The 26,175-nt window shown below is 44.5% G+C and overlaps 1 protein-coding gene across 1 annotated transcript in view; it reads left to right on the top strand.

Moving 5' to 3' along the window:
* The window catches only part of PGM2L1 (phosphoglucomutase 2 like 1), a 670,483-nt gene that overhangs the window by 620,999 nt on the left and 23,309 nt on the right, over positions 1-26,175 (top strand). The window contains exon 12 of the mRNA XM_085623364.1: positions 2,042-2,231. Within this exon, the coding sequence (XP_085479490.1) occupies positions 2,042-2,231 (190 nt within the window). The remainder of the gene's footprint in view (positions 1-2,041; positions 2,232-26,175) is intronic.

The raw sequence follows: 26,175 nt of genomic DNA on the forward strand, positions 1-26,175 counted from the left end.
GATCTCGGCTTGTGCCAACCCTGACGTCATGCGCCCTGAAGGCGCAGACCCACAGTTCTGGTCTGGTCTGGTCCGGCTTAATCTGCCTCTGTCCAAACGCCTTAGGTTGCGCTGCAAGGCCACTGTTTATCAGCCAGCTAGTGATTGGTGAGGTCTGGGCTTTGAGGAAGAGAATTGTATTCACAATTCCTTCCACTAGTTGCCCTCTCAACTACTTTACTTTCTCCTGCCCTTCATTTGTGCTCTATTCCCTCATTGCCACCTCCTTCCCCCGGACACACCTCTGCAACCTTTTCCCGTGTATCACACCGCTTAGAGCACTTCTAAAACCGCTGCCACAACCCAGGCGCTCCGCTTTCGGTTTGCTCTTACGCGCACCGGGAGAGGGGCACGGCAGGAAGGCGGGAACCCAGTCAGTGAAGAAAAGAATGAGGAAGGGAAATCTCAGCCAAGCGCTCCCCTGGGGCCTCCACTCACAGGGGCAAACCTGAAAAGGTAAGGTGTTGGGTCGGCACCTGCCCTCCTGGCCATACTCTGGCGTGAGGCTGAAGCACCGAAAAGGTTTGTACTTTTTGCGTCCTATTGTTGGATGGTTATTTCCTCATTAGTTTGTGAGTAGTGGGCCCCACCATTCGCACCAGCCCGAGGGGCTTTAGTGCTGGTATTTTGGTGGGTTTTCCCGTTTGTACATCTGTGTGGAGCTGCTCAACTGTTTTCATTGTTTACAGATTAGATTTCATATTTTATGTGAACCCTTACAATCCTTCACGAAGCGAACACGCGCCATTCGTGTGTTTGCGTGCTCGGCACATTGAGAACCTCTGGAAACGTGCGCATTAAGCCAGAAGGGTACCGTTTTGCTGCAAACATACCCCGAGATCCGAGCAAAACTGCAACTCTCAGCTTTCATTTTCCGTAGTCTGCGTGGCCTTTCAATTCTTGAATTGTTTATTTTGATGGGCCTTTTTTTCCTGCCACAAACTGTTTTGCCAGTTAGTGTTTTACCATTAGGTGTTACAGTAGGTGATGTAAAATAAGCATTAAAAATGCAATAGGTCTTGCAAAGCAAATGGCTTTAATTTAATGTAAGGCGAGACTTATTGCATTTTCAATGCTTGTTTCTTAAAGGCTAGACTGATTAGGCCGTTAAGGCAAAACTACTTTTGGTTTCCTCTCCCACAGACTTTTTTTGGATCTTCCGAGTTGTGCGGGGGCATCTCATCCTTTAGTGCGGAGGAGCGCCACCACACTGAAAAATAAAATGATAATAAAACCACTTTATTATCATTTTATTTTTCATTACTCCCAGCCGAGGTTAGGGTGGGGCAGGGTCATCCTGCCATGCGCCAAGGTCATGAAGGAGAGTTTGGGCACCTGTAAGTGCACATGCCTGTTTGGCCGGCCATGTTGCTCCAACCCAGCTTTTTTGTACAGCCAGGTTGGAGAAAAGCCCCAGGCTCCCTGGGACTGAGCCAGCGTCAAGTCAGCCTGTTCAAGCCAATCACAGCGCTGCTCTTTGCTGTGAATGCCCCCCTGGGAGCCTGTGCAACGTGACCAGTGTCAGAAGAGGAGCACCGAGGCGCCGGGTGTAGGAGCAGGTACATTTTAAAAATTATTTCCCCTCAGCCCTGTCTCCAACCCCCCATGTCCTTCCCCCTGCGCATTGCACTACCGACCCAACATTGGACTCAGCTGGACCAGTTGTAACCTGGAGCGCAAGTCACTTCAATCTGAGCCAAGTCAGTGGATCAGACCAGCGTGCCCTGGAGATGTGACCGCGTCGAACAGTGTGTCTAGTAGCTGAACTATTTTTAAAGATGTCCTCTGCATAGCTAGCTTTACCAAATGATGTTTAACTATTTGTTGTCTGCCTGCTCCTCTTCTCAGTAGACATTTCATTTTGTGAGTAAATGCAGAGCATGTGTACACGTATATCTATCACTAACGTATGTTAGCATTGATATGAAGTCCTGTTCTGTGTCTGGAATCGGCTGAAGAACCCCTTTTTGAATACTTTAATGTTTTTAATGTTTTCCTTTAGATATGGATACCACATCTCAGAGACTTCCTATTTTATATGCCACGACCCAGCTACGATCAAAAGGATATTTGAACGACTTCGAAACTTCGACTCTCCTAAACAGTATCCAGAATTTTGTGGCTCGTATCGGGTTTTGCACATAAGGGATATCACAACTGGTTATGATACTAGCCGACATGATACGAAGTGTGTAAGTTGTGTTTTAGTGTACGAACTAATAATACTTAATTATCATTTTCTTATATGAAGCTCGCTTGGCAAAGTAAAAACGTAAAACACATACAATGAAGAGCATGCTTGCATTTTGTTTTTAGCATTTTATCTCGAGACCGAGAATGTCTCACTTGCTTTAACGGGCCCAATCTCTTCAAGGACGAGCATTGGCAATGCAAATGGTTCTGGCTTTTTTAATCGTATGTGTTTTTTGTTGCAAAGGGCATATGTAGTATGAGCTATTTGGATGCACAAACAGTAAAACAAATTTACAGGGTCTCCCATTCACCCAGACACACGCCACCAGACAACAGGAGTACACGCATGCCTACATGCAGATATGGATGGTTTTTGGATCTATACTGGACAATATCTTGTTGTATTTATGGTTTGTAGAAGGTTGAATAGATGGCTGAATAGCTGTGAGGGCCTAGATGGATGGATGGAGTCCTGTATATGGTAGCACCTGTCTGGACAAGTTGCTGTTGGCTGACAAGGTAGGATGTGACTCGTTTTAGGATTGTGTCAGTGACGCCCATGAGGGTTTTCAGGGTGGATCAGTGCTGGATGGTCAATAGTGAAAAAGCTTCAGAGAGGTCATGTAGGATCACGGTTGTGTTTGCCGTGAAAGACGAGGGTAGTGTTCACTTGGAGGGTTTTATTTCACTACTGCAGAGTGTGTTTTTTATCCGTGATTGATAGTCTTGAAGTAGCTTATTGTTGCTGCTGTGCTTCTGTAGCTGGGCAGTGCTTGCATTCCACATGATATTTCCAATATATGGGAAGTGGGTTATAGCACAGATGTTAGCAAGGTTGGCTGGATCTAGTGTAGGCTTTTTCATCAGGGGAAGGTTATGTCTGGTCTTGAGTGCTCTGGGTTACTGAGGCGTGGAAAGTGTGGAGAAGGGGCGTGAAGACCTCTTGTTGCATGAACTTGATGATGGAAGATGAAAACACTTTTTAGCTTTTGACCAGCAAACATAATTCCGATTAAATATTCAGAAAAATATTTTGTCACATATTTTAAATTCTTCTACTCAAGATCTCAATGAAAGGAGGAGGAAAAAAGCAAGACAAAAAACAGAGCAAGGACCGAAAGGCTAGGATAACTAAGTTTGTTTATAGTGCTAAGCAGTTTTGTAGGCAGGGTCCAGCTGTACCGTATTCAAACCTAGGAGAGGTACAAGCTGAGAATCTTTAGGGTATTCTTCTACTGAACTTGGTCATCAGTATGTGTAGCAGAAAAAGGGTCTACCAAGGGCAGTGTTCAGCTAGTGGCAATAAGTATGATTTGTTTTCCCTTAGACTGAAGCTTAGATTGTGCACACAATTGTTTTTATGTATTTAAAGTTTTGTATAGCGTGAACATGACCTAAGCGGGTATCAGAGCGCTCTACATGACGCTTGGGGAAGACATAGATCGAAAGCTATGGGAGACATTTAAGGCAGTATGCATCAGTAACAACAGTGACCAAGTGGTTATACTGGACCGTGACAGTGGCCCGTTAGCAATTGCGACGAGATACATAAGGAATAACAGTGGAATGGTGGCGTAGCAGAGGCCAGGTGGTAACTAAATCAGTTAAAAACATGCAGGGTGCCAAAGGGAGCAATGCTTCTGGTTCAGGATATTGTTAATCAGTGGAGCTTCCATTTCCCTTTTGAAGGCAAGGGTTAAGAGAATTAGTCTTGTTTCAACAGGTAAGGAGTTCCATATTCTCGGGGCAACGCCAGAGAAGGTACGTTTGTAGGTTTTCAGTTTTTTGAATTTCTTTGGCTTGAGGAGCAGAGTGCTGGTTTTTAACTGGATCCTTGCCTCAAATGGGAGCCAGTTGAGCTCTTTCAGGTCAGGAGAGATGTGGTTGGATTTCCTGGAACCAGTGACAAGTCTAGTCGTCGCATTGAGAGATGCTCTGAGTGGGGCTAAACTGAGTTTCGGGAGACCGCATGGAGTAGCACTGCCATATTTAAGCCTTGAGATGACTAGTGCTCACACCACTGATTTGAAGTCTTCTTGTGGGAGGCAAGGTTTAAGTTTTCTAAGGATGCTCAATTGGAAGTTCACTCTTTTGGTAGATGCTCTGATGTGATCTTGCTTGTTAACGTTCTTGTCTAGTTCAACTCCCAGTGATTTAGTGGAGTCAATGATGTGAAGTGTGCAGTTGAAGGCGGTGAGGTTTGTTAGGAATTGCCCCACAGTGGTGGATTGCCTAGTAGATGAAATGAGGAGGAATTCAGTTTTAAGGGCGTTAAGTTTGAGGTGGTTGGAGGTTAGTCACTTTAAGATTTTGTGCAGGGTTCCTTTGAGTGACTGGATGTCTTCAGGTTAAGATAATTTCATGTACAGTTGGGTATCATCCGCATACATGTGATATTGGATGTTGGAAGCTTTGAGGATTACAGTCAGTGGTTCAATGAAGAGGTTTAAGAGCGTGGGGTAGAGTGCGGACCCTTGAGGGAGACCCAGAGTACAGGGACTGGAGTTGGACAGAGTTTGATTGGTTTTGACTCTTAGCGTTCTGTTGTTTAGAAAAGAGGCAAACCATTTTAGGACAGTGCCAGAGAGCCCCATCCTACATTCCAGGAGGTTAAGAAGGTTGTCATGTTTAACCGTGTCAAATGCAGATGAGAGATCGAGAAGTATTAATAGGCAAGCTTCATTCTGATTGAGCAAAGAGAGATTGTGACTTAATCAACTCAGTCTTTTCGGACGATTATTGGCTTTATCAAGTTGGGATTTGAAGAAGGTTGCTTTTGCCGTTCTGATGAGTTTGTTGTATCTGCTCCTTCTTAGTCTAAGAGTTTTTAGTAGATCTGTGGATGGAGCGGCTCTCCAGGCACGTTCTGCTAGCCTAAAGCTGCGTTTGTCCGAATTAAGCTGTCATTGAACCATGGTTTAGAGTCTTTGATGGGCTTTCTTTTTAGTTGAATGGGGGCAGTTGCATTCGGGGCAGAGTGCATGTCGTTGTTGTAGTGATCAGTGAGGTCGTGAACGTTAGCCATGTTAGCAGGGGGCAGTAGGGAGGTAGCGCAGTGAGATATGAGCTCATTAACGTTGGTATTATGGCGGGATCTTTTCCAATGTTTTTGGTTTGGTCGGTGTGATCTACTGGAGTTCCAGCTTTCAAGGATACGGAAGGTGATATAGTGATGGTCCGACTAGTTACAGGGGAGAATAGAATCGAGTTGGATGGAGCTGGTATTAGCGATGATTAGATCGAGGGTCGCGCCTAAGTTGTGCGTGGGCCTGTCGCAGTATTGGGTCAGGGAGAGATCCTTTAGGAAGGTTTTGAGAGTATTAACCGCCTGATCAAGTGGGTCATTCCAGTGGAGGTTGAAGTCTCCAAGGAAGATCTGGGGAAAGTGACAACCCAGGTTGGAGGAGATGGTTTCCATAGTGTGTTCAATAAAGGGGGAATTGTCACCCGGCGGGTGATAGAAGATGTGCAGGCTAAAGATGGGTCTATGCTTGTTAGTGATATCCATGCATAGATATTCACAGGATGAGAGAGTAGCTGATGGGGCCTGTTTAGCTGGGAGAGAGCCGTGGTAGATGCAGGCTATGCCTCCACCCGTTTTCTTGACTCGATCGAGTCTGATAATGTTGTGACTGGGCAGGACTAGAATATCAAGGATGGGGCCTGAGGAGTCGGTGAGCCAGGTTTCAGTAAGGATAAGGAGGTCAAGTTCCTGAGCCAGGATGAGATCAGCAAGGTCCGTGGCATGTTTCACCGCTGATCTACAGTTAAGTAGCAGGCATTTCAGGTGTGATTTGTGTTCATTGGAGGGTGGCTGTGTGATAGGTATCTGCATGAGGTTGTTGAAGTTTTGGGTATTGGTGTTGAGTCTGGGGTTTCTATGTGGGTTAGGTGTGATGCAATGAATAGCGTCCATGTTGTCTTGTTTGGGCTTTTCCATTTCAGCAGGGATTTATAGGGGTGGATTGTGAAAATCCAGAGGGGGCTGATGCGGTCGAACAGGGGGCGTTGTATGCTCAGAGGAGGGAGAGAGTATCTGGTTCTGAGAGCTGATTGTTGGATCTGGTGGGTCTGCATGGGGAGTTGGGGTAGGGAGTGGTATTCCAGTTCAGGCCTGGGGTTTCAGCCGGGGTCGGTCAGTAGCATTGTGGGGGGATAGCATTGTGGAGGGGTAGAGGGATAAGGTGGTGCTGGAGCGAGTGCAGGGGTTCCTGCGATGACTTGTTGGAAGCGAGGTCAAGGGCCAGGTCACAGGTGGTGTTAATGAAACTTTGAATGGCCGTTTTGAGATTAAGCTGCTCCTGGTTGATTTTCTTGAGCTTAGCAGCTGGATCCGCTGGTGGTTCGTGTGGGGGGGGGGGGGGGCGGGGAAGAGGAAGAGGTGGGGTTTATTATGGTGGACGTAGGTGAGTGCATATAAGGGGGACGAGGAGGAGGGGGGCAGCTTCAGAGGAGGATTTCCGTCTCGGATGGAAGGGAGAATATTGTGAGCGGACGCTAGGGTTAGGGTGCATTGCTTTCCAGGGGGAAAGAGAGCCGGCCAACTGTGGGGAAAGGGAATTATGTGAGAGTGAGTTCAGAGGAAAGGGAGAGTGGGGGAGGTGGTCGGGCTAGGGATAGCAGCTTCTTTAACAAAGCGGGAATGGAGTTGGGTAGTTCTGGGTGATCGGGGCACGGTGGATGAGTATGTGGTGCCTGGGTGTGGTGGAACTGAGGTCCTATGCGAGTTGTTCGAAATCTCGGGGGCAGTTGATCGGAGGTGGTGGGACAATCGTGCGTGCTCAGGTTGGCCCTGAGTTGGAGTTGGTGGAAGGTCGTTCCTTGGGTGAATAGGGGTGTCACTATGGTCAAGTGATTTTTTTTTTTAGGCGGTCAAATCTTTCATCAAAGATGGCCAGGTTGCGGTCGATTGCCTGAATTAGTATTGTCCCATTGTTATAGATGGAAATAGTAGCATTTGCTCTGAATGTGGGTGAGGTCACAGCCAATAGTCTAAGACCGTGGGGGAATTTCTAGCCGATGCGATTCTGAGTAAGCAGTGGAACGCAATTCTCCACTGAGCTCTTCTTTTGGTATGAAAGATCAGGTCGCTCGTAATCGCACCTTTTTTGACAGAAATAAGGGTCAGAGATGAGGGTTTCTGGGTATGCTTTGAGTAATCTGTGTTCTCTTCCAGGGGATCCTCATCAATAGTCATAAGCACATGAATTTTCCCGCCCATGCAGGGGACCCTGGAAACCTATAAAACATATATGTGGAAACCATATATGTAGCTCTATATATATCCATAAACACACAATGCAGCCTTCCATATACTAGAAACGCTGACCAATGTTGTAAGAATTTCCCTTGCACATAAATACTATTCCAATAAAGCCGGGAGAAAGAAAATACATTTGAAATCTGCTTTAATGCACAGCAGAAAACATAATCCTGCAAAGAGGAACGAAAGAACATTTCCAGCACATAAGCTGCATTGTAAAAACATCAGTGTAGAAAGCTGAAATGCTAATCTATAGAAACCCACAGAATAAACTGGCACTGTGCCTTTAAGGCAGTCATGACCACTAGCTTCCCATCATGCCTCAGGAGTGACAGTTAGGTCAGTTGTTCTTTCCGGCTCCTTCTGTCAGGACCCTGGTAAATCCAGCTCTCAGTTTTTCTGATTTCGGTCAGAAATTACTACTCATTTTTTGTCAAAAACCTTTTACTTTGACTTTTTTTGCTGATAAGTACTTTTCTACTATATTTGAGAGAGTTGGGCATAATTTTCCAGTCAAATATGCCCTCTCTTTTTGACTCTTGCCCTTCCTGTGGCAAGAAGGCTAAAACAGACTCCCATCCTGTCTGTATTCTTTTCCTTCCTTCTGATCATGCTCCCAAGACTTGCCAGCATTGCCAGTCACTGTCCAAAGAACACTGAAGGACAGAGAGAGGATTCACCTCTATGGACTGGCTGAGAAGGGGAAAACACCTTCCAGAGGCAGGTCTCCGATAAAAAAAGAGGAAAGAGAGCCAGATCTTCATCTAGAAGTAAGGTTCCAGTCTGCTCTCCATCGGCGTCTGGCTCAGCAGCGAAAATACCTTCATCGGCAGCGAAAACATCGACGAAGAGACCATCGGTGATGGGCTCGCCATCGAGAGAACACCGGTCATCGACGAAGACTGCAGGTACATCGGATCCTCTGCCGTTTTCAACCCGGTGACGAACTGCATCAAAAGTTGTTCTCCGTTGGTACAGGCTCGCCCAACGTCGAGGGATAGATCTCCGCTGTCAATTTGGCGTTCGACGTCGAGACATGCCCTGCCGGGTCTTCGGCGTTCGGTGTCGAAGCAGGCGTCTCCGTTGCTGTCTACCAGACGTCAGTCAACACCGAGACGTGCCTCGTTTTCACCAGAGGCAAGGCACTCAACTCCTCCGTTGTCGTCATCCAGGCGAAGTTCGACGTCGAGGGCTAGATCGTTGACGACGACGAAGGACTCGTCGTCGAGACCTAGGGTCACATATACTACGCGTCGTTCGACGTCGAGACGGGGGTCTCCCATCGACGGCGAGAAGTGCTCTAATCTCTACTCCGCTGGCTTCCAGTAGACGATCAGCGTCAAGAGAGAGATCTGGAAGGCCTAAAGACACAACGTCGAGAAGGATTTCTCCATCGATTCGTACTTCGTTGGGTTCTCCTGCACGCTCAACTTCAAATGCGAAGTCTGTCACGCCCAGGTGTTTGACGTCGCATCATACAACGTCGAAAAAAAGGAGAGGTCAACGTCGAGGAGAAGATCCCGCTCTAAAGATTCACCAGTGATGGTGACGCATAGTCGGTTGACGTCGAGACACTCCCCATCAACGTTGCATCGTTCATAAAGATGCTCATCACACTCCAAAGATCGCCGAGAGTCCTCTCATTCTATTATGAGCTCTCCCCAGGCGCTCTTGACGTCACGCAGCTCTTCTGCTCATTCGTCAGAGCAGACAAGAACATCTCCAAGAGGCTCTCCACGGAGACGGTGATCTTCGATTCATCTTTCGCCCAGATGGCTTCAACCTCTCCATCACTGGCAGAAAGAACCCTCCGGACAGGCTCAGCGGCCTACGGACTGTTCCAGTCCACTGCACAGATCCCCCACTACAACGTCTTGTGCAGGAGGTGGACAGGTCCCCCACTACTCGGACCAGGGATCACCAAGGCAAATCTCCGGAGCATAGATCAACTCATGCTCATCGTAAAAGACAAAAATCACCATCTTGGTTGTCATCTTCGACACACTCATCCAAAAGAGACTACTCTCCTACCCTTACGGATAGCCCTCCCTCAAGAGTGTCACCCATCGATGATGTGAACACCTTCCACGATGTCCTCGCTAGAGGAGCACAGAATCTGAGCATAGACATGTCAGCTCCTCAGACTACCACCTCAATCATTTTCGAGACCCTCCATCAGAAGTCTGCGGCTAGTCCATTACTCCTTCTAGTCCCTGGTCTCCTTGAACCGGTAATGGACATCTTCCTCACCCCATCTTCAATTAAGGCAGCTCCGGCTCGGATCCTGAAAAGGTATAAACCTGCTGCATCGGATCCTCTATTTCTGAAATCAGATCTTCCACCGAATTCCGTCATCATCGCAGCAGCAAAGAAGGCACACGCGGTGGCTTCTTCCTCCTCAGCTCCTCCAGACAAGGAGAGTAGAGCCCAGGATTCTTGGGGTAGAAAGGCCTGCTGCTCTGCAGCATTTTTTCTTAAGGTGTCTAGCGCTGCTGCCCTGCTGGGCCGTTACTACAGGTCCTTATGGGATTCGTTGGACCGTTTTAAAGAGAAGCTGCCAAAGGAGGATCAACAAGACTTCTCAGAGATTCTCCAAGAAGGGGCGCTGGTAGCCAATCAAGTGATCAGCACAGCACCGGATGGGCTTCTTTGGCTGCACACCAATATGCACATGGAATATGTGCACGGAGGTCTTTTTGGTTGCGCCTAACAGCTTTAAAACCGGAAGCTCACTAGCGTATTTTGAATCTTCTATTCTCTGGTAACTCCCTTTTCAGATCACACACTGACGAGGAGATGGCCAGAATGAAGGCCGAGTTGGATGCACTAAAGGCTGTGGGCCTTGAGAAGCAAAAGGAGTTTAAACGACGCTACATGCACTATAACCGCAAAAATTACCAACAGAGGGTTCAAACCTCTCAATGGTCACAACACAAACCAAATCTCAATACCAAGGCCGTCGTTCCTCGAGAGGCAGAGGAGGACATCAACAACAGTCCTCTTTGACAGCTAAAATACAAGGCAAGCAATGATTGTCTGCTTCCTCTAGCGCCATTGCACACTCCAGTGGGAGGAAGTATTTCAAATTGTATAAAAGAGTGGCGCAACATCACCAAAGATCAGTGGGTGCTAAATATACTGCGCAAAGGGTATGCCCTCCAAGAGACATTCCTCCAGGTAAGGTCACGTCCTCAACACCTGGAACTGCTGCATCAGGAAGTGTCAACCCTTCTGAAGAAACTAGCCATAGAAGAGATCCCTCCTGCCCAGAGGGGAAAAGGAGTCTACTTCAGATATTTCCTTGTTCCGAAAAAAGATCAAGCAAACAAGTTCAGACCTATTCTAGATCTCCGATCTCTGAACAAGTTCAACCAAAAGGAGAAGTTTCGTATGTTGGCACTCCATCAAATATTTCCACATCTAAGGAAAGGAGATTGGATGTGTTCGGTGGATCTCCAAGATGCGTACTTTCGCATTCCAATTGCCCCACGACATCGCAGGTTCCTGCGATTTATTGTAGGCGCAAAGCATTATCAGTTCAGAGTCTTGCCGTTCGGCCTCAAATCTGCCCCACGGGTATTCACCAAATGCATGGCAGTGGTGGCGGCAGCATTACATCGCCAAGGCCTATATGTGTATCCATACCTGGACGACTGGCTGTTAAAGGGATCATATCCTCACATGGTGCAGCAACACTACTACATCTGCCTAGATCTCCTTCACCGCTTGGGCCTTCATGTGAACAAGCAAAAATCAGTTCATCAGCCCACGCAATCACTCCACTATCTGGGCTTCATCTTGGACTCTGGCCTAGGAAAAGTATTTCCTTTTGGAGGAGAGACTGTTATTAATGAGAAACAAATGCAATATCATCCTTCAAGCACATCAACCATCAGTAAGGCAAGTGGCTTCTCAACTGGGGTCGATGACCTCTTGCATATTTCTCATACCAAACTCCAGATTGAGAATAAGACCGTTGCAGCAGGATCTGGAGGACCAATCCTCTGGTCATTTGGAAGACCGAATTCTCCTCTCTCAAGCTGCGAAGAAATCTAGTCTCTGGTGGACTCAGACAAAGAATCTTCTAGTGCGAGTCCCATTCCATCAACCTCTTCCAAAACAATCTCTGATCACAGATGCATCTCTTCAGGGATGGGGAGCGCATCTAGGTCAACTGCAGACTCAGGGCAGATGGACCAGCAAGGAGCAGACTTATCATATCAACATGTTAGAACTGCGGGCGGTTCATTTGGCCCTCAAGGCATTCCATCCTTCGATTCAGTCTGAGTCGATTTTGATACAAATGGACAATACAATCACCATGTATTACTTAAACAAGGTGGAACACACTCTCGCCCTCTGTCTCCTGAATCGCAAGCGATCTGGCACTGGCTGCTGGCCAGGAACCTCTCGATCACGGCGGTGCATCTGCCAGAAGAACAGACCGTGCGAGCAGACGCTCTCAGTCGACACTTCGAAGAACAAGAAGACTGGGTGCTCAAAGACGATGTGTTTACAACAAACAAATGATGGACGGAATGCTGACAATGCAGACATTCTCCCCCAGTCAAGAGATCTGGGTTAAATCCATCGTTCTTTTGCCCACTACGCCACCCCAGTTCAGACATGGCCATATGCAAATCAGTCTTGACCCTGTGCCTCATGGGAACAGTCCAGCCCGAACTGCCAAGCCATGTCTTCCCTGGACCGGAATCAAGCATCCTAGGACCGGTTGGTGGCAGAAATTTTTCATCAATGTCGTTGTCCATCCATCGACCTCTTTGCAGACGATCTAAACAAAAAATGCCACGCCTTCGCTTCCAGATTTTACCGACCAGGAACGAGAGGGAATGCTTTTTTGATAGACTGGTCTGGGACGTTTGCATACGCCTTTCCGCCCCTTCCCCTCAACCCAAAGGTGGTGACAAAGCTCATCCGATCCAGGATGAAGATGATCCTGATAGCACCGGACAGGCCTCGCCAATGGTGGTTTCCGGACCTATTACAACTCTTGATCTGTCCGCACTGGAGACTCCCGTTCAGGCAGGACCTTCTGACCAAAATGGGAGGGAAGATTCTGCACCCCAGCCTTCCCTCGCTGAGCTTGGCAGCATGGCTCCTGAGGTCCTGCAGTATGGACATTTGAACCTTCCTCAGGACTGCATGGACATTTTGAGGGCGTCAAAGAGTCCATCCACAAGAACCTCTTACTCTCTTAAATGGAAAATATTTTACTTGTGGTGTATGCGTAATGGTTGGAGTCCGACTAGCGGTCAAGAAGAGGTAATCTTGCTGTATCGGTTATACTTGGCCAAATCTGGTTTGAAATACACTTCCATAAAAGTTAATTTGGCGGCCATTACAGCGTATAGAAAATAAATCACCTAACCAACCTTCTTTCTTTCGACTTCAGGTGGTCATGGACTTCCTTCAGAGGTTGAAGGTTTATCCCCCCCCCATCCGACCTCCTTCTCCTCCTTGGGAGTTGAATCTAGTTTTATCAAAATTGATGGGTCCTCCTTTTGAACCCATTCATAAGGCCACGTTACAACACATTACATGAAAAGTAGCCTTTCTGGTGGCTGTTACATCAGCACGCAGAGTGAGTGAAATCCAAGCACTCTGTTCTAAGGAACCGTATACAGTTTTCCATCACAATAGGGTGGTATTGAGAACCCACCCTTCTTTCCTACCCAAAGTGGTATCTGACTTCCATGTCAACCAGACAATTTCTCTCCCTTCTGTTTTTTCCCCAATCCTGCTACACCAGCAGAAAGGTCTCTTCACTCATTAGACCTCAAGAGGGTTCTCAAATTCTATTTGGAGGGAACAAAATCCATTAGAAAGGCTGATCAATTGTTTGTAAACTACGGCTCTGTTAGGACAGGCTTTCCAGCCTCCAAACGATCCATTTCAAGGTGGATAGTGTCTTGTAATAAATTGGCTTACCACTTAGCGAACAAGCCTCTGTTAGCCTCCCCTAAAGCTCACTCTACTAGGGGAAAGGCAGCTACAATAGCTTTCCTACACAATGTACCGATGGCCGAGATTTGCAAGGCTGCAACTTGAAAGTCGGTTCATACGTTTACCAGGCATTACTGTCTAGATTCTGACTCCAGAGCGGATACCCAAGTAGGCCAAGCCTCCTTGAAGAATCTGTTCCAATGCTAGCTTAATTGGAGTCTTTGAAGTATTTTTTTAACAATGTATCTTTAATTTGCTCTTGTCACTTGCCCGTAGGATGAGGGAATGGGGCTGCTATCCTATTCATGTGCTTATGACTATTGATGAGGATCCCCTGGAAGAGAAGGATAAGTTACTTACCTGTAATCCTAGTTCTCTTCCAGGAGTATCCTCCTCAGTCATAAGCAACCCACACGCCTCCCCGGGCAAGTGATCAAGATACATGTCATCTCTTTGTGCCATGGCCTTCGGTTCTCCGCAAGAGCAACTGAAATAACTGTTACCCCTGAGGCATGATGGGAAGCTAGGGGTCATGACTGCCTTAAAGGCACAGTGCCAGTTTATTCTGTGTGTTTCTGTGGGTTAGCGTTTCAGCTTTCTACACTGATGTTTTTACAATGCATTCTATGTGCTGGCAATGTTCTTTCATTCCTCTTTGCAGGATTGTTTTCTGCTGTGCATTAAAGCAGTTTTCAAATGTATTTTTTTTCTCCCTGTTTTATTGGAATTGTATTTATGTGCAAGGGAAATTCTTACAACATTGCTCAGCGTTTATAGTATATGGAAGACGGCATTGTGTGTTTATTGATATATATGGATATATATATATAGAGCTACATATATGGTTTCCACATATGTTTTATATGTTTCCAGGGTCCCGCGCATGGGCAGGAATATTCATGTGCTTATGACTTTGATGAGGATACCCCTGGAAGAGAACTAGAATTACAGGTAAGTAACTTATCCTTTTAGAGATTTAATTGCATTTTTGGAGAGGTTGGGCGGGTAATTAATAGTGTGGCTGTTCGAACCGAATTTCTTGAGTCTGGAGTCCAGTCTAAGATTCTCGGAGGGGTGCATGTTGGGGAGGGGTTGTGTCATGAGTAATATGAGAGGAGGGAGTGTACTGGTTCCCAGTAAATGATTATCTGCGACAGTGGTTGAAATCTGCTCACTTTTCCTCTGGAAGACAGTGTACATTTTTCAAAGCTGTTTGGTCAAACCCACAGCTCTATTGTATGTAGATTTGTGAGTGAGGAGTTTGGTGTGCTGGAAGTCCAACAAGGGTGACATTTACATAATGTACCTACTGCCAACAAGAAAGTGAATACTTTTTTTTTTTTTTAAGTGGTGGAGTTTAAGTAACATGCCTTGTACCTTTGGTCCTATCTAGGATTTTCTATTCAGGGCTGAGCCCTACAGTACCCAAGTTTTTTCACTTCTGCACAAACTCGTTTGAGTCCACAAGATTCAACTGAGCAGCGGAGCATTTTATATAGTGCCATTTGCCTGGATCAACGTGTGCTTGCTGTATGAAACGCATATTAAAGATGTAAAGTGACAGACCCTTGCACAAAAGACACACATTCTGTGTTACATGGCTGATCTCTTGGTATGATAAGGATATGAATGATATTGATAATGTAGGTAAATATCCTTAAATATAAATCTAGGGCTAAATAGCAATGTCACACATAAAAAGGTATGTTAATGAGCAATGTAAAAATGTGGACCTGTATCAACCATTTTACGGAAATAGCTTGAAACATCTATAGAGAAGAATTTGTAAGTTTGAAAAAACTAGCTTGAATCATTTATAATAAGAAGTGGTGCTTTCCAATTCTGGTTTTTAGGGTGACCTGGAAGAGGTTATCCAGATAATTGTTGGGATGACTTTTCAGACCATGAAAGATTGTTTTAATGTCTTTATCTTCCCGAAGGATATGATTTTAAGAAGCAGGTTTTCTGCACATCAAAGGTGATACTGCTTTCATAAGATGTCCACTTTCTGGATGAGATCATTTGATATGCAAGAGTAGCGTGCCTTAATATGTAATGAGGGCTAATTCTAGCTTATAAAAACTTCTTGTCTCCATGTGAAGCCGTTTTAAAGCCATCAGGATTTGAAGAGATAGGTTTAAACATTATCATCATCTGGCATGAAGGATTCCATACCATGAAAGAGCACAAGCAGATGCCCCACCTCTATAGCGAATGAATTGACAAGTGTTTGTAGGTTCATATTCTTGAGCTCAAAGAAGCCTGGTGATTTTGCACATTCCTCAATGACTGGATGACAGTTTGGCATAATCAGATTGTAGAGCTACACTTGAAGAGGGTGGAGATCAGAAGGAATTATGTTTTAGTTGGTTTGATCTTAATGAATTGTCTTCTAAAATTGAATGTCCGCTACAAACTGGGTAACAACTCGATGTGCTCGGGGGAGGGGGATGATTCAGATGGACGTGAGTATTGTGGGAAAGTGCTTCTTTTTGTGAATGCACCTTCATTTTTCATGGCCTGATTATACTGCACACTCTGGTACTGCTGTCCGGTCTCCAGTGTATGTATTCTGAACCCATTTGGCATATTTAGCTTTGTAGTAAGGTCATACATAGTACATGGTGTAAGAAAATACACCAATCGCATAGAAAGTTAAATGTCACAAGTGGACTGCAGCACATATTGTGCCATCGACTAGGATGGTAAGGAAAACATGGCTTCAGGCCTACATGTGTAGCATGACTGTTGCAGCATTCAAACCTTACATGAGAACCTCTAAAAAATAACCTGGTACTAGCTCTCTCTTCAATAGAAAGTTTGTTTCTTCCATAGAGCTACCTTAGAACTGCTGTTTAAGCCCTCATCTCTTGCATCGGAACGATGTCTGCAATTTGGCATGTAGCTGAAATCCCAAGAGTTTGGAGTATGAGTGGTTTGCCAGTGTCCAATACAGGTTCACCATGTATAACATTATATTGTGCCCACAATCTCAAGTATTGTAGTATGGGGGATACTTGAATACCCCAGGGTGGTGGCCATAGCTTACATCTTTCCACTTTTGGGGTGGGGATAGATTAAAGTCCTCTTGTAAGGGTATGAAAGATTTTAGTTCCCCATTCATTATCTCCCTATCGGATAAAGACATACTGACTACCTTCCATTTATTCCAATAAACAGATTGCCCCACCGTGCAGATTCTCATATTATTTTATATGGGTGTCATTTTGTGAAATTTAGCATTGTTTCTTAATATCGTATGCACATTCAGATAGACTTTACCCGTGGTTCGAAACATAGGTTTCTTGGATAGCAACGTAGGTGTTCTAGATGCATTTAACATATGTAAACCATGGCCATCTCCACTGAGATCTTTTCTATTCTAATGCCAAGGCCATCAGTATTTCTTGGCCATACGTACATAATCTACAAAGCCGAAGTTTTGTAAAATAGCGCTCAATACTGTGTAGGTTTATAACCTCATATTTTCTAAATGCAATCAGTTTGTAAACCTTCAATCTGTGCCTCATAATCCCCCATATAAGAGCCCTAATGTCTTGGTCTATGGATCTGTTTTGTATATGTAATCATCAGTGGTGGGATACCTAGAAAATCACTGAAATCAGACATACAAAATGTGACGAGAGAAATGTTTGCCATAATTGTAACCACTGCAGTCACTCTGGGAAGCATTACAACCCATCATTTGTTTGCTCACCATGCCACCTCAGTTGTATTCAAATCAGTCTTAACATGGCTCCAGTAGGAAAAGTCCAGCCTATAAATGAAGCAGGTTACTACAATTTATATGATTTGTGTCATCCCCCATAGGGATAAGTTCAGGTGAAACCATTTAATATATTCTGATGGATAGTTCTGACAGAAGTACCTCACTTTTAGAATAAACCTCAGGCGTCAGGCTGTATCCAGAAGCTTTTGTCAATAGTGTTGTTGCTTACCTTCACGTGGCACCATCCGGTGCCACCTTAACTTTGTTCCATTATAGAGCAGAACCAATATAGGAGCCATCCTTAACATCTGTTCCTTTCTTTCCACACCCCCAGAGGCGGAAGCTTTTCATTTTCTTTGTCGTTTGCTGAACATTTTTGCCAAAATTAAACCAATGTTCAAGAGAATTATGTTCCCTGCTGAAGACAATAGGACGATAGGATTCAAACCATGCAGTCATAAACCAATGTCTGTGACAGACCCCCAACCACTTATTCCTTTTGTGTTTGGGCTCAAGGCACAACTACCAAGTTGTATGAGGAATGCACTCTCATGAATGCGAAGCCGAACCAGGAATATGAAGTGAAGCTGTACTACGCCAAATACCGGAGGAAAATTTGCAAGTCCTATTCGAAGTCAAGAGCATGGACCCACTCCTGAGGTCATTCCCACAACACAGGTCCTCATCCCGGTCAAGTCCACCTCAAAGTCAGAGAGGAAACTAAAATAGCCAAGTGGGACTCGTTACAAGGCTATCAACGTGTCACTCTGTCTCGCTTCAAATCCACAAAGGAGCCGGTTCTGCAATCGATCCACATTCACTCTAAATACACCAGCGACATCACAACAGATTGAGGCCTTCAGGGAGGTCATGTTCTGCATCTTTGGCACTCTCTGGGTCCCTCTGGTGCGCCTTTGGCCCCAAAGATACACAGAGGCCTGAAGTTTACACCTACCTTTTCAAAGTCTGTGGCAAGAAAGTACAGACTAGCTCCAACAGATCCTACCTTTTTGTTAAAACATCCAACTCAGGAGAGTCTGATTATTCAAGTGTCTGCAGCTAAGGGCTAGAAGAAGTCTAGTCTTGCAGTTCGCCTGACAAGGGAAACTAATAGTTTAAATTCCTTAGGAAACAAGATTTTTGCATTGGGCAATTCTTCCTTGAAATCTTCTAATGGTTTGTTTTTGTTGGCATGCAATTATGCATTGTGCTACCAGGCCGTGTTGGTAATAGGGAAGTTGACTGAGGAGTACAAGTAGTATTTCTGGGCTTTCGTATGCAATTTTAAGAACCTGTCTATTGATGGTGCTGCTGCCTCAAAAAAATCTTACAAACACATATGGTCACTGTGCAAACCTAGGTGCGATTGATGGGCCCTAGTGGTGCACATGACTTTTTTTTCTTTAAGTGTGCAAGCCCAGGTAGTGGAGCAGTCCTTTGATAGTTAGAAAGCTTTTGGGGAAAAGGCAGATTCCTCTTTACACAAATTCAAGGAAACTTAGGCGACAGGGTAGGCATTTGGCTTGGCTTCTTCTAGCTTTACATTTAATCAATAGTGTCACTTCAATGGCTCTAGCCACCTTTGTCTTCATTACGGTAGCCGGAACAGCAGTTTGGCTGAGAAGGTAGAGTCTTAAAGCAGCAGCACCACCTGTCTTTTCCTCTACCACTTCTGCTGCAAAATCGTTCTGAGTTTTTTTTCAGATTCCCATGTCGGAGGATGGGTGGAATCCTTTCAGTGGTGATCAGAACTTACTAACTGCCGTTGGGTTTTTAAATTGTTCGTCCTAGTTACTCAATTCACTATGAAAAAATCCTCCATCCATCCTACCTCAGCCCTGCTCCCACCACACAGGCATGATAGAAGAGAATTAGGCTCTTCTTTAAAAGGGGTGACCGAGTTGGTACACTTTGCATAAAGAGGTCATGGGTGTTATTCTTGTTCATTTATAATGACCAAAAAGGATGGAGACTTCATCCAATGTTCTATCTTCAGACATTGTATAAACGTTTGAGAAAAGGCAAGTTCAACATATTGACTTTCCTTCAAGTTCTTCAGTCCCTCCAGGATTGGCATTTTTATTAAAAACTGAGGGATGCTTATTTGCATGTACAGGCAACAGAGGCTTACGGGAAATATCTGAGGTAAATTGAAGTCTATATGCAAGCAGAATATTTCTAGGTGGACCTTGTTGACTGTTAAACATTTTTATGAACTGGTGTGTACATTGCTTCAGATTGTTTTCAAATGCATTTCACTAGAGTGGTTGATGCTAAATCAGCTTTGTTGAGAGGTGAGCTTATGATGCTGCTATGCTGTCCTTGGTGCATTCTTTTGTCAAACAATATTTATGGAACCTGGAGAGCAACAATTTGTTGTACAGTATTGATCTTTAATAGATTTACATGCTAGAATGATTTCCCATCATTAATCTGGCAGTACCCACTGTTGCATTTTTAAAATAGTATTAAAAAAGCATCTCCATTTTTTAAAGGCATATGAAACCCTCACTTTAGTAGAGCAGACACCCTTTTAACCCCTTCGCTGCTAGGACTCTCCCCCCCCTGCTACCCCCCCGCCTCTCCCCCCCCCCCCCCCCCCCCCCCACACTGTGCAAAGCCTTTTTTTGGGCTATTTGGGGTAGTTCGCGCTTAGGCCCCTGTAACTTTTTGACCACATAAGGTATCCACGCCAAATTTGCATCCTTTTTTCCCAACAACATGGGGATTCTAAAGATTCCCAGGGTTTGTGGATTCCCCTGGAGGGGACTCGGATATTAGCCAAAATACAGCTAAATGTTGTTTTTGGGGGGAAAATGCGAAAAAAGGGCTTCAGATGGAAGCGTCTGTTTTTTTCGCCAGTGCAAATGGTATCAAAAAAGGGGTTGTGGTGCTGAAATCACCATCTTCCCAGCTTTCAGGGACAAGCAGACTTTTGTCAGAAAACCAAAATGTTTTACTCAGTTTTGGCATTTTTCTGGGATATTGCCTATTTTTTCTATTTTTTGTGCTTTCAAACTCCTTCCAGTTAATGGTAGAAATGGGTATGAAAGCAATAATGGATCCAGAAAAAAACTATACATTTTGGAAAAGTAGACAAAATTCTGAATTCAGCAAGGGGTCATTTGTGTAGATCCTTCAAGGTTTCTATATAGAAACTAACAGTTAAATATAGGAAAAATTGAATATTAGTTGAAAAAAAAAGGCCTTTTGTGTCAACGTTTTCACATGTAACTTCTCCTAATTATGACACCTCTTTGAAAGCAATATACCGTTACATCCGCTGGACCTTCCTGATTGTGGGGATATATAGGACTTACAGGTTCACTTAGAACCAGACTAACCCAGAGCCAAAAACTGAGCAGCGACTTGCAATGGTTTTTATTATGTTCTGGGTATATAGGAATTTTTCTGGGAAAATGTGTACATGGAAAAATCGGTATGAAAGACACCTATGTATTTCTGAAATGTTATTCCATATCTGACGTTTTCTACACCTATTTTTTTCCTGGGTTAAGATTCTTTTTTTCTGGAGATAGTTATCCTTGCCCTTGGATTTTAGTCTTGTGGAACAGTTTTGTAGTTTTGACGTGGCTGAATCACCAAAGCGGATTATATTCTACCTATGTGGATCTTGTGGGAAGAAGAGATTGTACTTGAATGAACCTTACAAGGACTGCATCTATTCTCACTATCCTGCACCTTAACCAAAATACTACAAGGTATGTCACAAATGTCCATCCAAAATACTGACTGACTAGAAAGGTTATCTTCGGAGTTGGCTTAAAAAGAAGAGGACCTGTGATCCAATTCCTCTGGTGATAAGCCTACACAAACTATCAATCTTGAACTCAAAAAAAGTTTCAACAGTGCCCATTTCAAGGATGTAATATGCCTAAAATGTCTTTTTCAGTAGAGGAGTTCGCTTCATATCATCTTTAAAGAACGGCCTCTTGAAATCCAACAAGATGCTAGAGCAAAGTGTTCTTTGCGACACAGGTGGGAGCTACAGGGGCAACGGAATTCTCGTCAATCGTGTTTTTGACGTGTTTCACAATGACAGCTGCTGGCATCACTGTCCCCATTGCACCAACTACCTGTAAGTTGCCAGAGCCAATACCCTCATCAACACCTAGTACCATCAATTCATTGCTGTAGATAAAACCACGGTCTACTCCAGATTTGTCTACGACAGTCTGAAAACTATCCTCATGCAACTGTTACTTCAGCTAAGGCAATGGTGTCAGTCTTGCTTCCTGTGAACAGTCTCCATTAAAGTTTCTCCACACTGTCCAATGAAACTCCTGAATTTGGAAGGAGAATCACAGAATATTGTACCTTTAAACCCACCACTAGTCTATCACAACTACAAGTCAGTTATCAGGAAAAGAAAACTATGATGAGGTTAATTTTGACTACTAGTAGGAGGAAAGCTCTACTTATAGCTGGTCTTTCGCCACACTCAAGATCTGTTCTCAATTCAGATGATCAATTATCCGTCTGTTTACTAGTGTCTGGTTGTTGAACGTCAGCCAACATTCTAAAGATTTAATCCCAGTAAAACTGAAGTTCTTTTAACTTGTTTGAAAATCCACATAAAATATTTCATCTGGTCAGCAGCTTTGGGTGCCTCCTTTCTGCTTCATAATCATGTGTCTGGAACCTCTTTACTTACATTGAGTCATATTTAGGTCTGCATTCTCATGTGTCAATGGTGATTAGGATTTGTTTTTTATTTGAAAATTTATGACAAATTCTGTAGATCCCTATGGTCATTGAAACTCATCCAAAATGCAGCTATACGTCGTCTGTGTGTCCTCCAGAAAGTATGATTCCATTTCCCTTAAAAGCTGCATCAGCTTTCTGTACAGAAGCCTACTGTTTTTAAAGCAGTGACTTATATTAATACATTCATTTTCTTAAATAACCCGGACTTGCTAGCTGTTAAATGTACCTGGTACAACTAGTCAGACCAGTACACTGTGAATAAGTTTCTCCTACTAGTCCTGAGAGTAAGACCAACTTCATTTGGTGTTAGATCTTTTGCTGTAGCCTGGACCTAGTCTATGACTTGCTTTGTATGGTGGATGACTATTATAGAAGTGTCCCACCAGTCAAACACCTCATCCAGATCATTCTCTGCCTCAGTAATCTGAACTGGTGCAACCAGCACCATTCCTACTGGCCCATCCTCAACCCTAATGTCAACTATACCATCAAAGGCACTAGTTAGACTACCTGAGCAAGAGGACAAGAATAGCTAGGCAGCCGAAGAGGAAGAGAAAGGTCAGTTGTTCAACTGCCTAAGTACGCAGTCATCTGAGATGGTGGACTGATTTGGCCAAACAATAGGCAAACCAATGCCACTCCATGTGTATTTGCTGTCTGACAATATAGCTTGTTTCCTCTCCTTAGTGACAGTTTAATATATGACTTTAAAGAGATGTGAAAAAAGTCTGTAAAGCCTAATCCAAACATCAACACACGTGGCAGGAAGGCAAAGGGATCACGCCAGAATCAGCCTCCTCGCATTCCGTAGTCGCAGTGCTGATAAAGAAATATAGAGTGCCAGACAGTATGCCAGCCTTTCTAACAGGACATCCAGATGCAGACTGTCAAAATGCAAGCCATACAACATTGTTCTCACAACCCTTCTCCCTGTACACTCCTACCTGACAGGGAGTGTCATATGATGGAAAGGTTTGGTAACTGGATTTCTTCTTTAGTGTCCACTTTCAGTAAAGTAATTCTCTAGCCATTGTCTGCTTGGACCAACAAATGTTGGCAGATCTGTCATGTTGATTAACATATTTTTTTCAACTAGGAGCTATAGAGGGAAAATGCCAAGCCGCCCTCCACTCAACATCTGTCAACACAAATAATGGCTTGGCATCAAGAGGAATCACGTTTCAATTCACGGACCTCCACTGCTATTGGGAATAGCTATTTCCCATCCACCGGCAACACGTCCAAATTTTAGCCAGGTCCTGAAACTCTTGAATTTCAATTAAAACAACCTGCAATACAGCCCTTCATAGCCTCACGCAAAGTATGACACCACAGCTCACAAAAAAGTCAGAAAAGTTGAGACGTGAAGAGTGAAAGATGAGGAGGCACCTCACGTACGCAGCACCAGGAAGGCTGCCAGCTGGTTCTCGCTGGTATGCCCACGTTTTGTCATCACTGGTTGCCAACTCATAGAAAATAGTGTCCAGTAAAGGTAAGGTTGATAGACAAAGAAAAAGAAGATATTTTTAAATGGAAACTTTGCTGTCCCCATAGACAAAGAAAGAGAATGAAAAACCCAGTGTATTGCCAAGAACAGGTTTTCCAAGCAATATTAAAATTGAGTTGAAAACTCACTATAGGTCACCCTCTTTATTCACAACCAGTGAGTTCACTCAAAAATAAAAGCACTATATGTCGCTAACCTTTAGAAGGAAGGCCAACATGTTTCATTGCCATTAATCTGTATTGTGGCAATTTCGTCAGGGCATGGGATTTTTTAATCACTCACCTCACTGGACATCCACTTTTGTGTTACAGAAGGGCTGTATGAAAAGCAGGAAGGAAGAAAAATAGAATTGCAGTTTTCCATTTATTCTTCAATAAAATATGGACCAACCATTCATCAATTACACCAATTGCTCGTTCCCATAGGTGTATTTACCATGTAAAGGCCGAGGGCATTCATACCAGCCTTCACAATGTCAATCGGGGTTCTACTAAATATTCCTTTTCCCTATTCTTGGAAATGCGCTGAAACTAGCGCGTGTTCCACCTGTGGAAAAGAGGTTTGCAACTTATCATCAAGTACCGATGCATATTAAAAATGGTGATTTCCGCAAGTATATGACCACTGCATCACCTACAATCTCATCTCATTTTGTGGTAGATTTGATTCACAGTATAAATCCAATGAGGACTTGGGGGCTTTGTTTCGCTCTTTTTTAGGACACACCAACAGGGGCAACAGAGGGGGCGGACAAAGGGGCAGAAGCAGGGCAAGACAAATTCACAATCAAGGACAACAATGGCCCATGTTCTCCCCCCGGATAACTCGCAGTCGGGGCAGGACCCCAACATGAGTAACATAGTGATGAACTTATCTGACTATGTATTAACTACTGGCGAATTGTGTGTTCTGAACAAAGGGTTAGGATATGTTCCTACCCCAAGACATGATGCTTTTAAATGCAGGACTGAATTTTTCGAGACCATGAGAAAAATCAAACTTAATTTTTTTTTTGCGAATAAAGAATCAGTCCCTCAATCCCTTTTTTCTACTAATTTACGCCGTCCTTCCCAGTTCTGCCCTCCGGGCTCTACTATGGGTCCAGAAGTGACGGTGTTTGAACAAAAGATGTTGGAGGAGATCTCCAAATTGGAACAATCGGATCAGCGGGGGCGCCCTTTTAACAACATGAGCCGTGGAGATTGGGAGGCTCTTAAGACCCTTCAGAACAATGCTGCTATCACTATAAAGAGCGCAGATAAGGGTGGAGCCATAGTGGTGATGAATACCTCAGACTACAATCATGAGGTATTAAGACTGCTAAGTGAGCGGAAGAATTATCATCCCCTCCCTAGAGATCCTGTCCATGAACTACAGGAGGTGATTAGAAAAATGGTGGCGGAAGCTAGGAGCAAGAGCTGGATTACGAGTATGGAGGCGGAGTTCTTAGTCAACACCAAGCCGAGAACCCCAGCCTTTTATATACTCCCGAAGGTACATAAGGCTCAACGGCCCCCCCCCTGGGCGTCCGATAGTCTCGGGAATTTCCTCTATTCTCGAGCCACTTTCCCAATTTGCAGACTTTTTCTTAAGGGAATCCGTCTTGAGACAACAATCATATGTTCAGGACACAACAGACATTCTGAATATTCTTAATGAGCTGGAGTTCGACTCATCGCAGCAGGTCCTGCTCACTATCGACATTGAGTCACTTTATACCAGTATCCCCCAGGAGGCCACGCTGGTGGCAGCAGCGAAGGCCCTGGGGGATCAAGATTGGTTTTATGACACGCCCCAATCATTCGTGCTCCAATGCATTGAGCTCTCCTTGACACGTAACTATTTTAGTTACAAGGATGACCTGTATTTACAGGTATCCGGAACATCGATGGGCGCAACCTTTGCGCCCAGTCTGGCCTGCATTTATGTAGGCCAGTTTGAGGAGCATTTTCTGTATCACACATCGAACCCCTTCTAGAGACATATTTGCCTCTGGAAGAGGTATATTGACGATGTGCTGCGCATTTGGAAAGGGAATCAGAACACACTCCTGGAATTCTTGAATTGGCTCAATAGTCTTGACCCCTGTCTAAGAATCACATGGACATTCAGTAATGAATGTGCGGTATATTTAGACCTTGACATTAAGGTACAGGGTAGGGCCTTGAACACAACGGTTCACCAAAAGGGGTCAGATAGGAATTCACTCCTTCATTACAATTCATATCATCCGAGAGCCTTATGTGATAACCTGCCGGTAGGCCAGTTTTTCAGATATCGACGTAATTGCTCCACTGTTGAGACTTTTGCTCAACAAGCCAATGAGCTTTCGAATAAACTGATACAATGAGCATACCCCAAAAAAGTTATGAGTAGAGCGTGTAAAAGAGCACACAACACACTACGGGAGGCGCTCCTAGAAAGGAATAAAAGAGAGACTAGTGATTGCCTCACGGTGGTTATGACTTTTGACCCTTTGGCCTCTAAGATTAGGCAATCGATGAGAAAACATTGGTCATTGCTGTCCACTGCAGATTTCAAAATGCCACAACCCAGATTTGCATTTAGGCGCGCAACGAATTCAAAGGATAAGCTTGTGCACACGCGACCACAAGCTAAACAAAGAGCTTCCTCATTGCCGGCTGGACACTACCCGTGTGGTGGATGTTCAGTCTGTAAGTTGACAGAAAAGACAAATTATGTCAATCTCAACAGTGGTAAAAAATGGCATCTGAATACATTTTCAAATTG

Source organism: Triturus cristatus, chromosome 8 (assembly GCF_964204655.1).
Source record: "Triturus cristatus chromosome 8, aTriCri1.1, whole genome shotgun sequence".
In the NCBI taxonomy this organism is placed as follows: domain Eukaryota; kingdom Metazoa; phylum Chordata; class Amphibia; order Caudata; family Salamandridae; genus Triturus; species Triturus cristatus.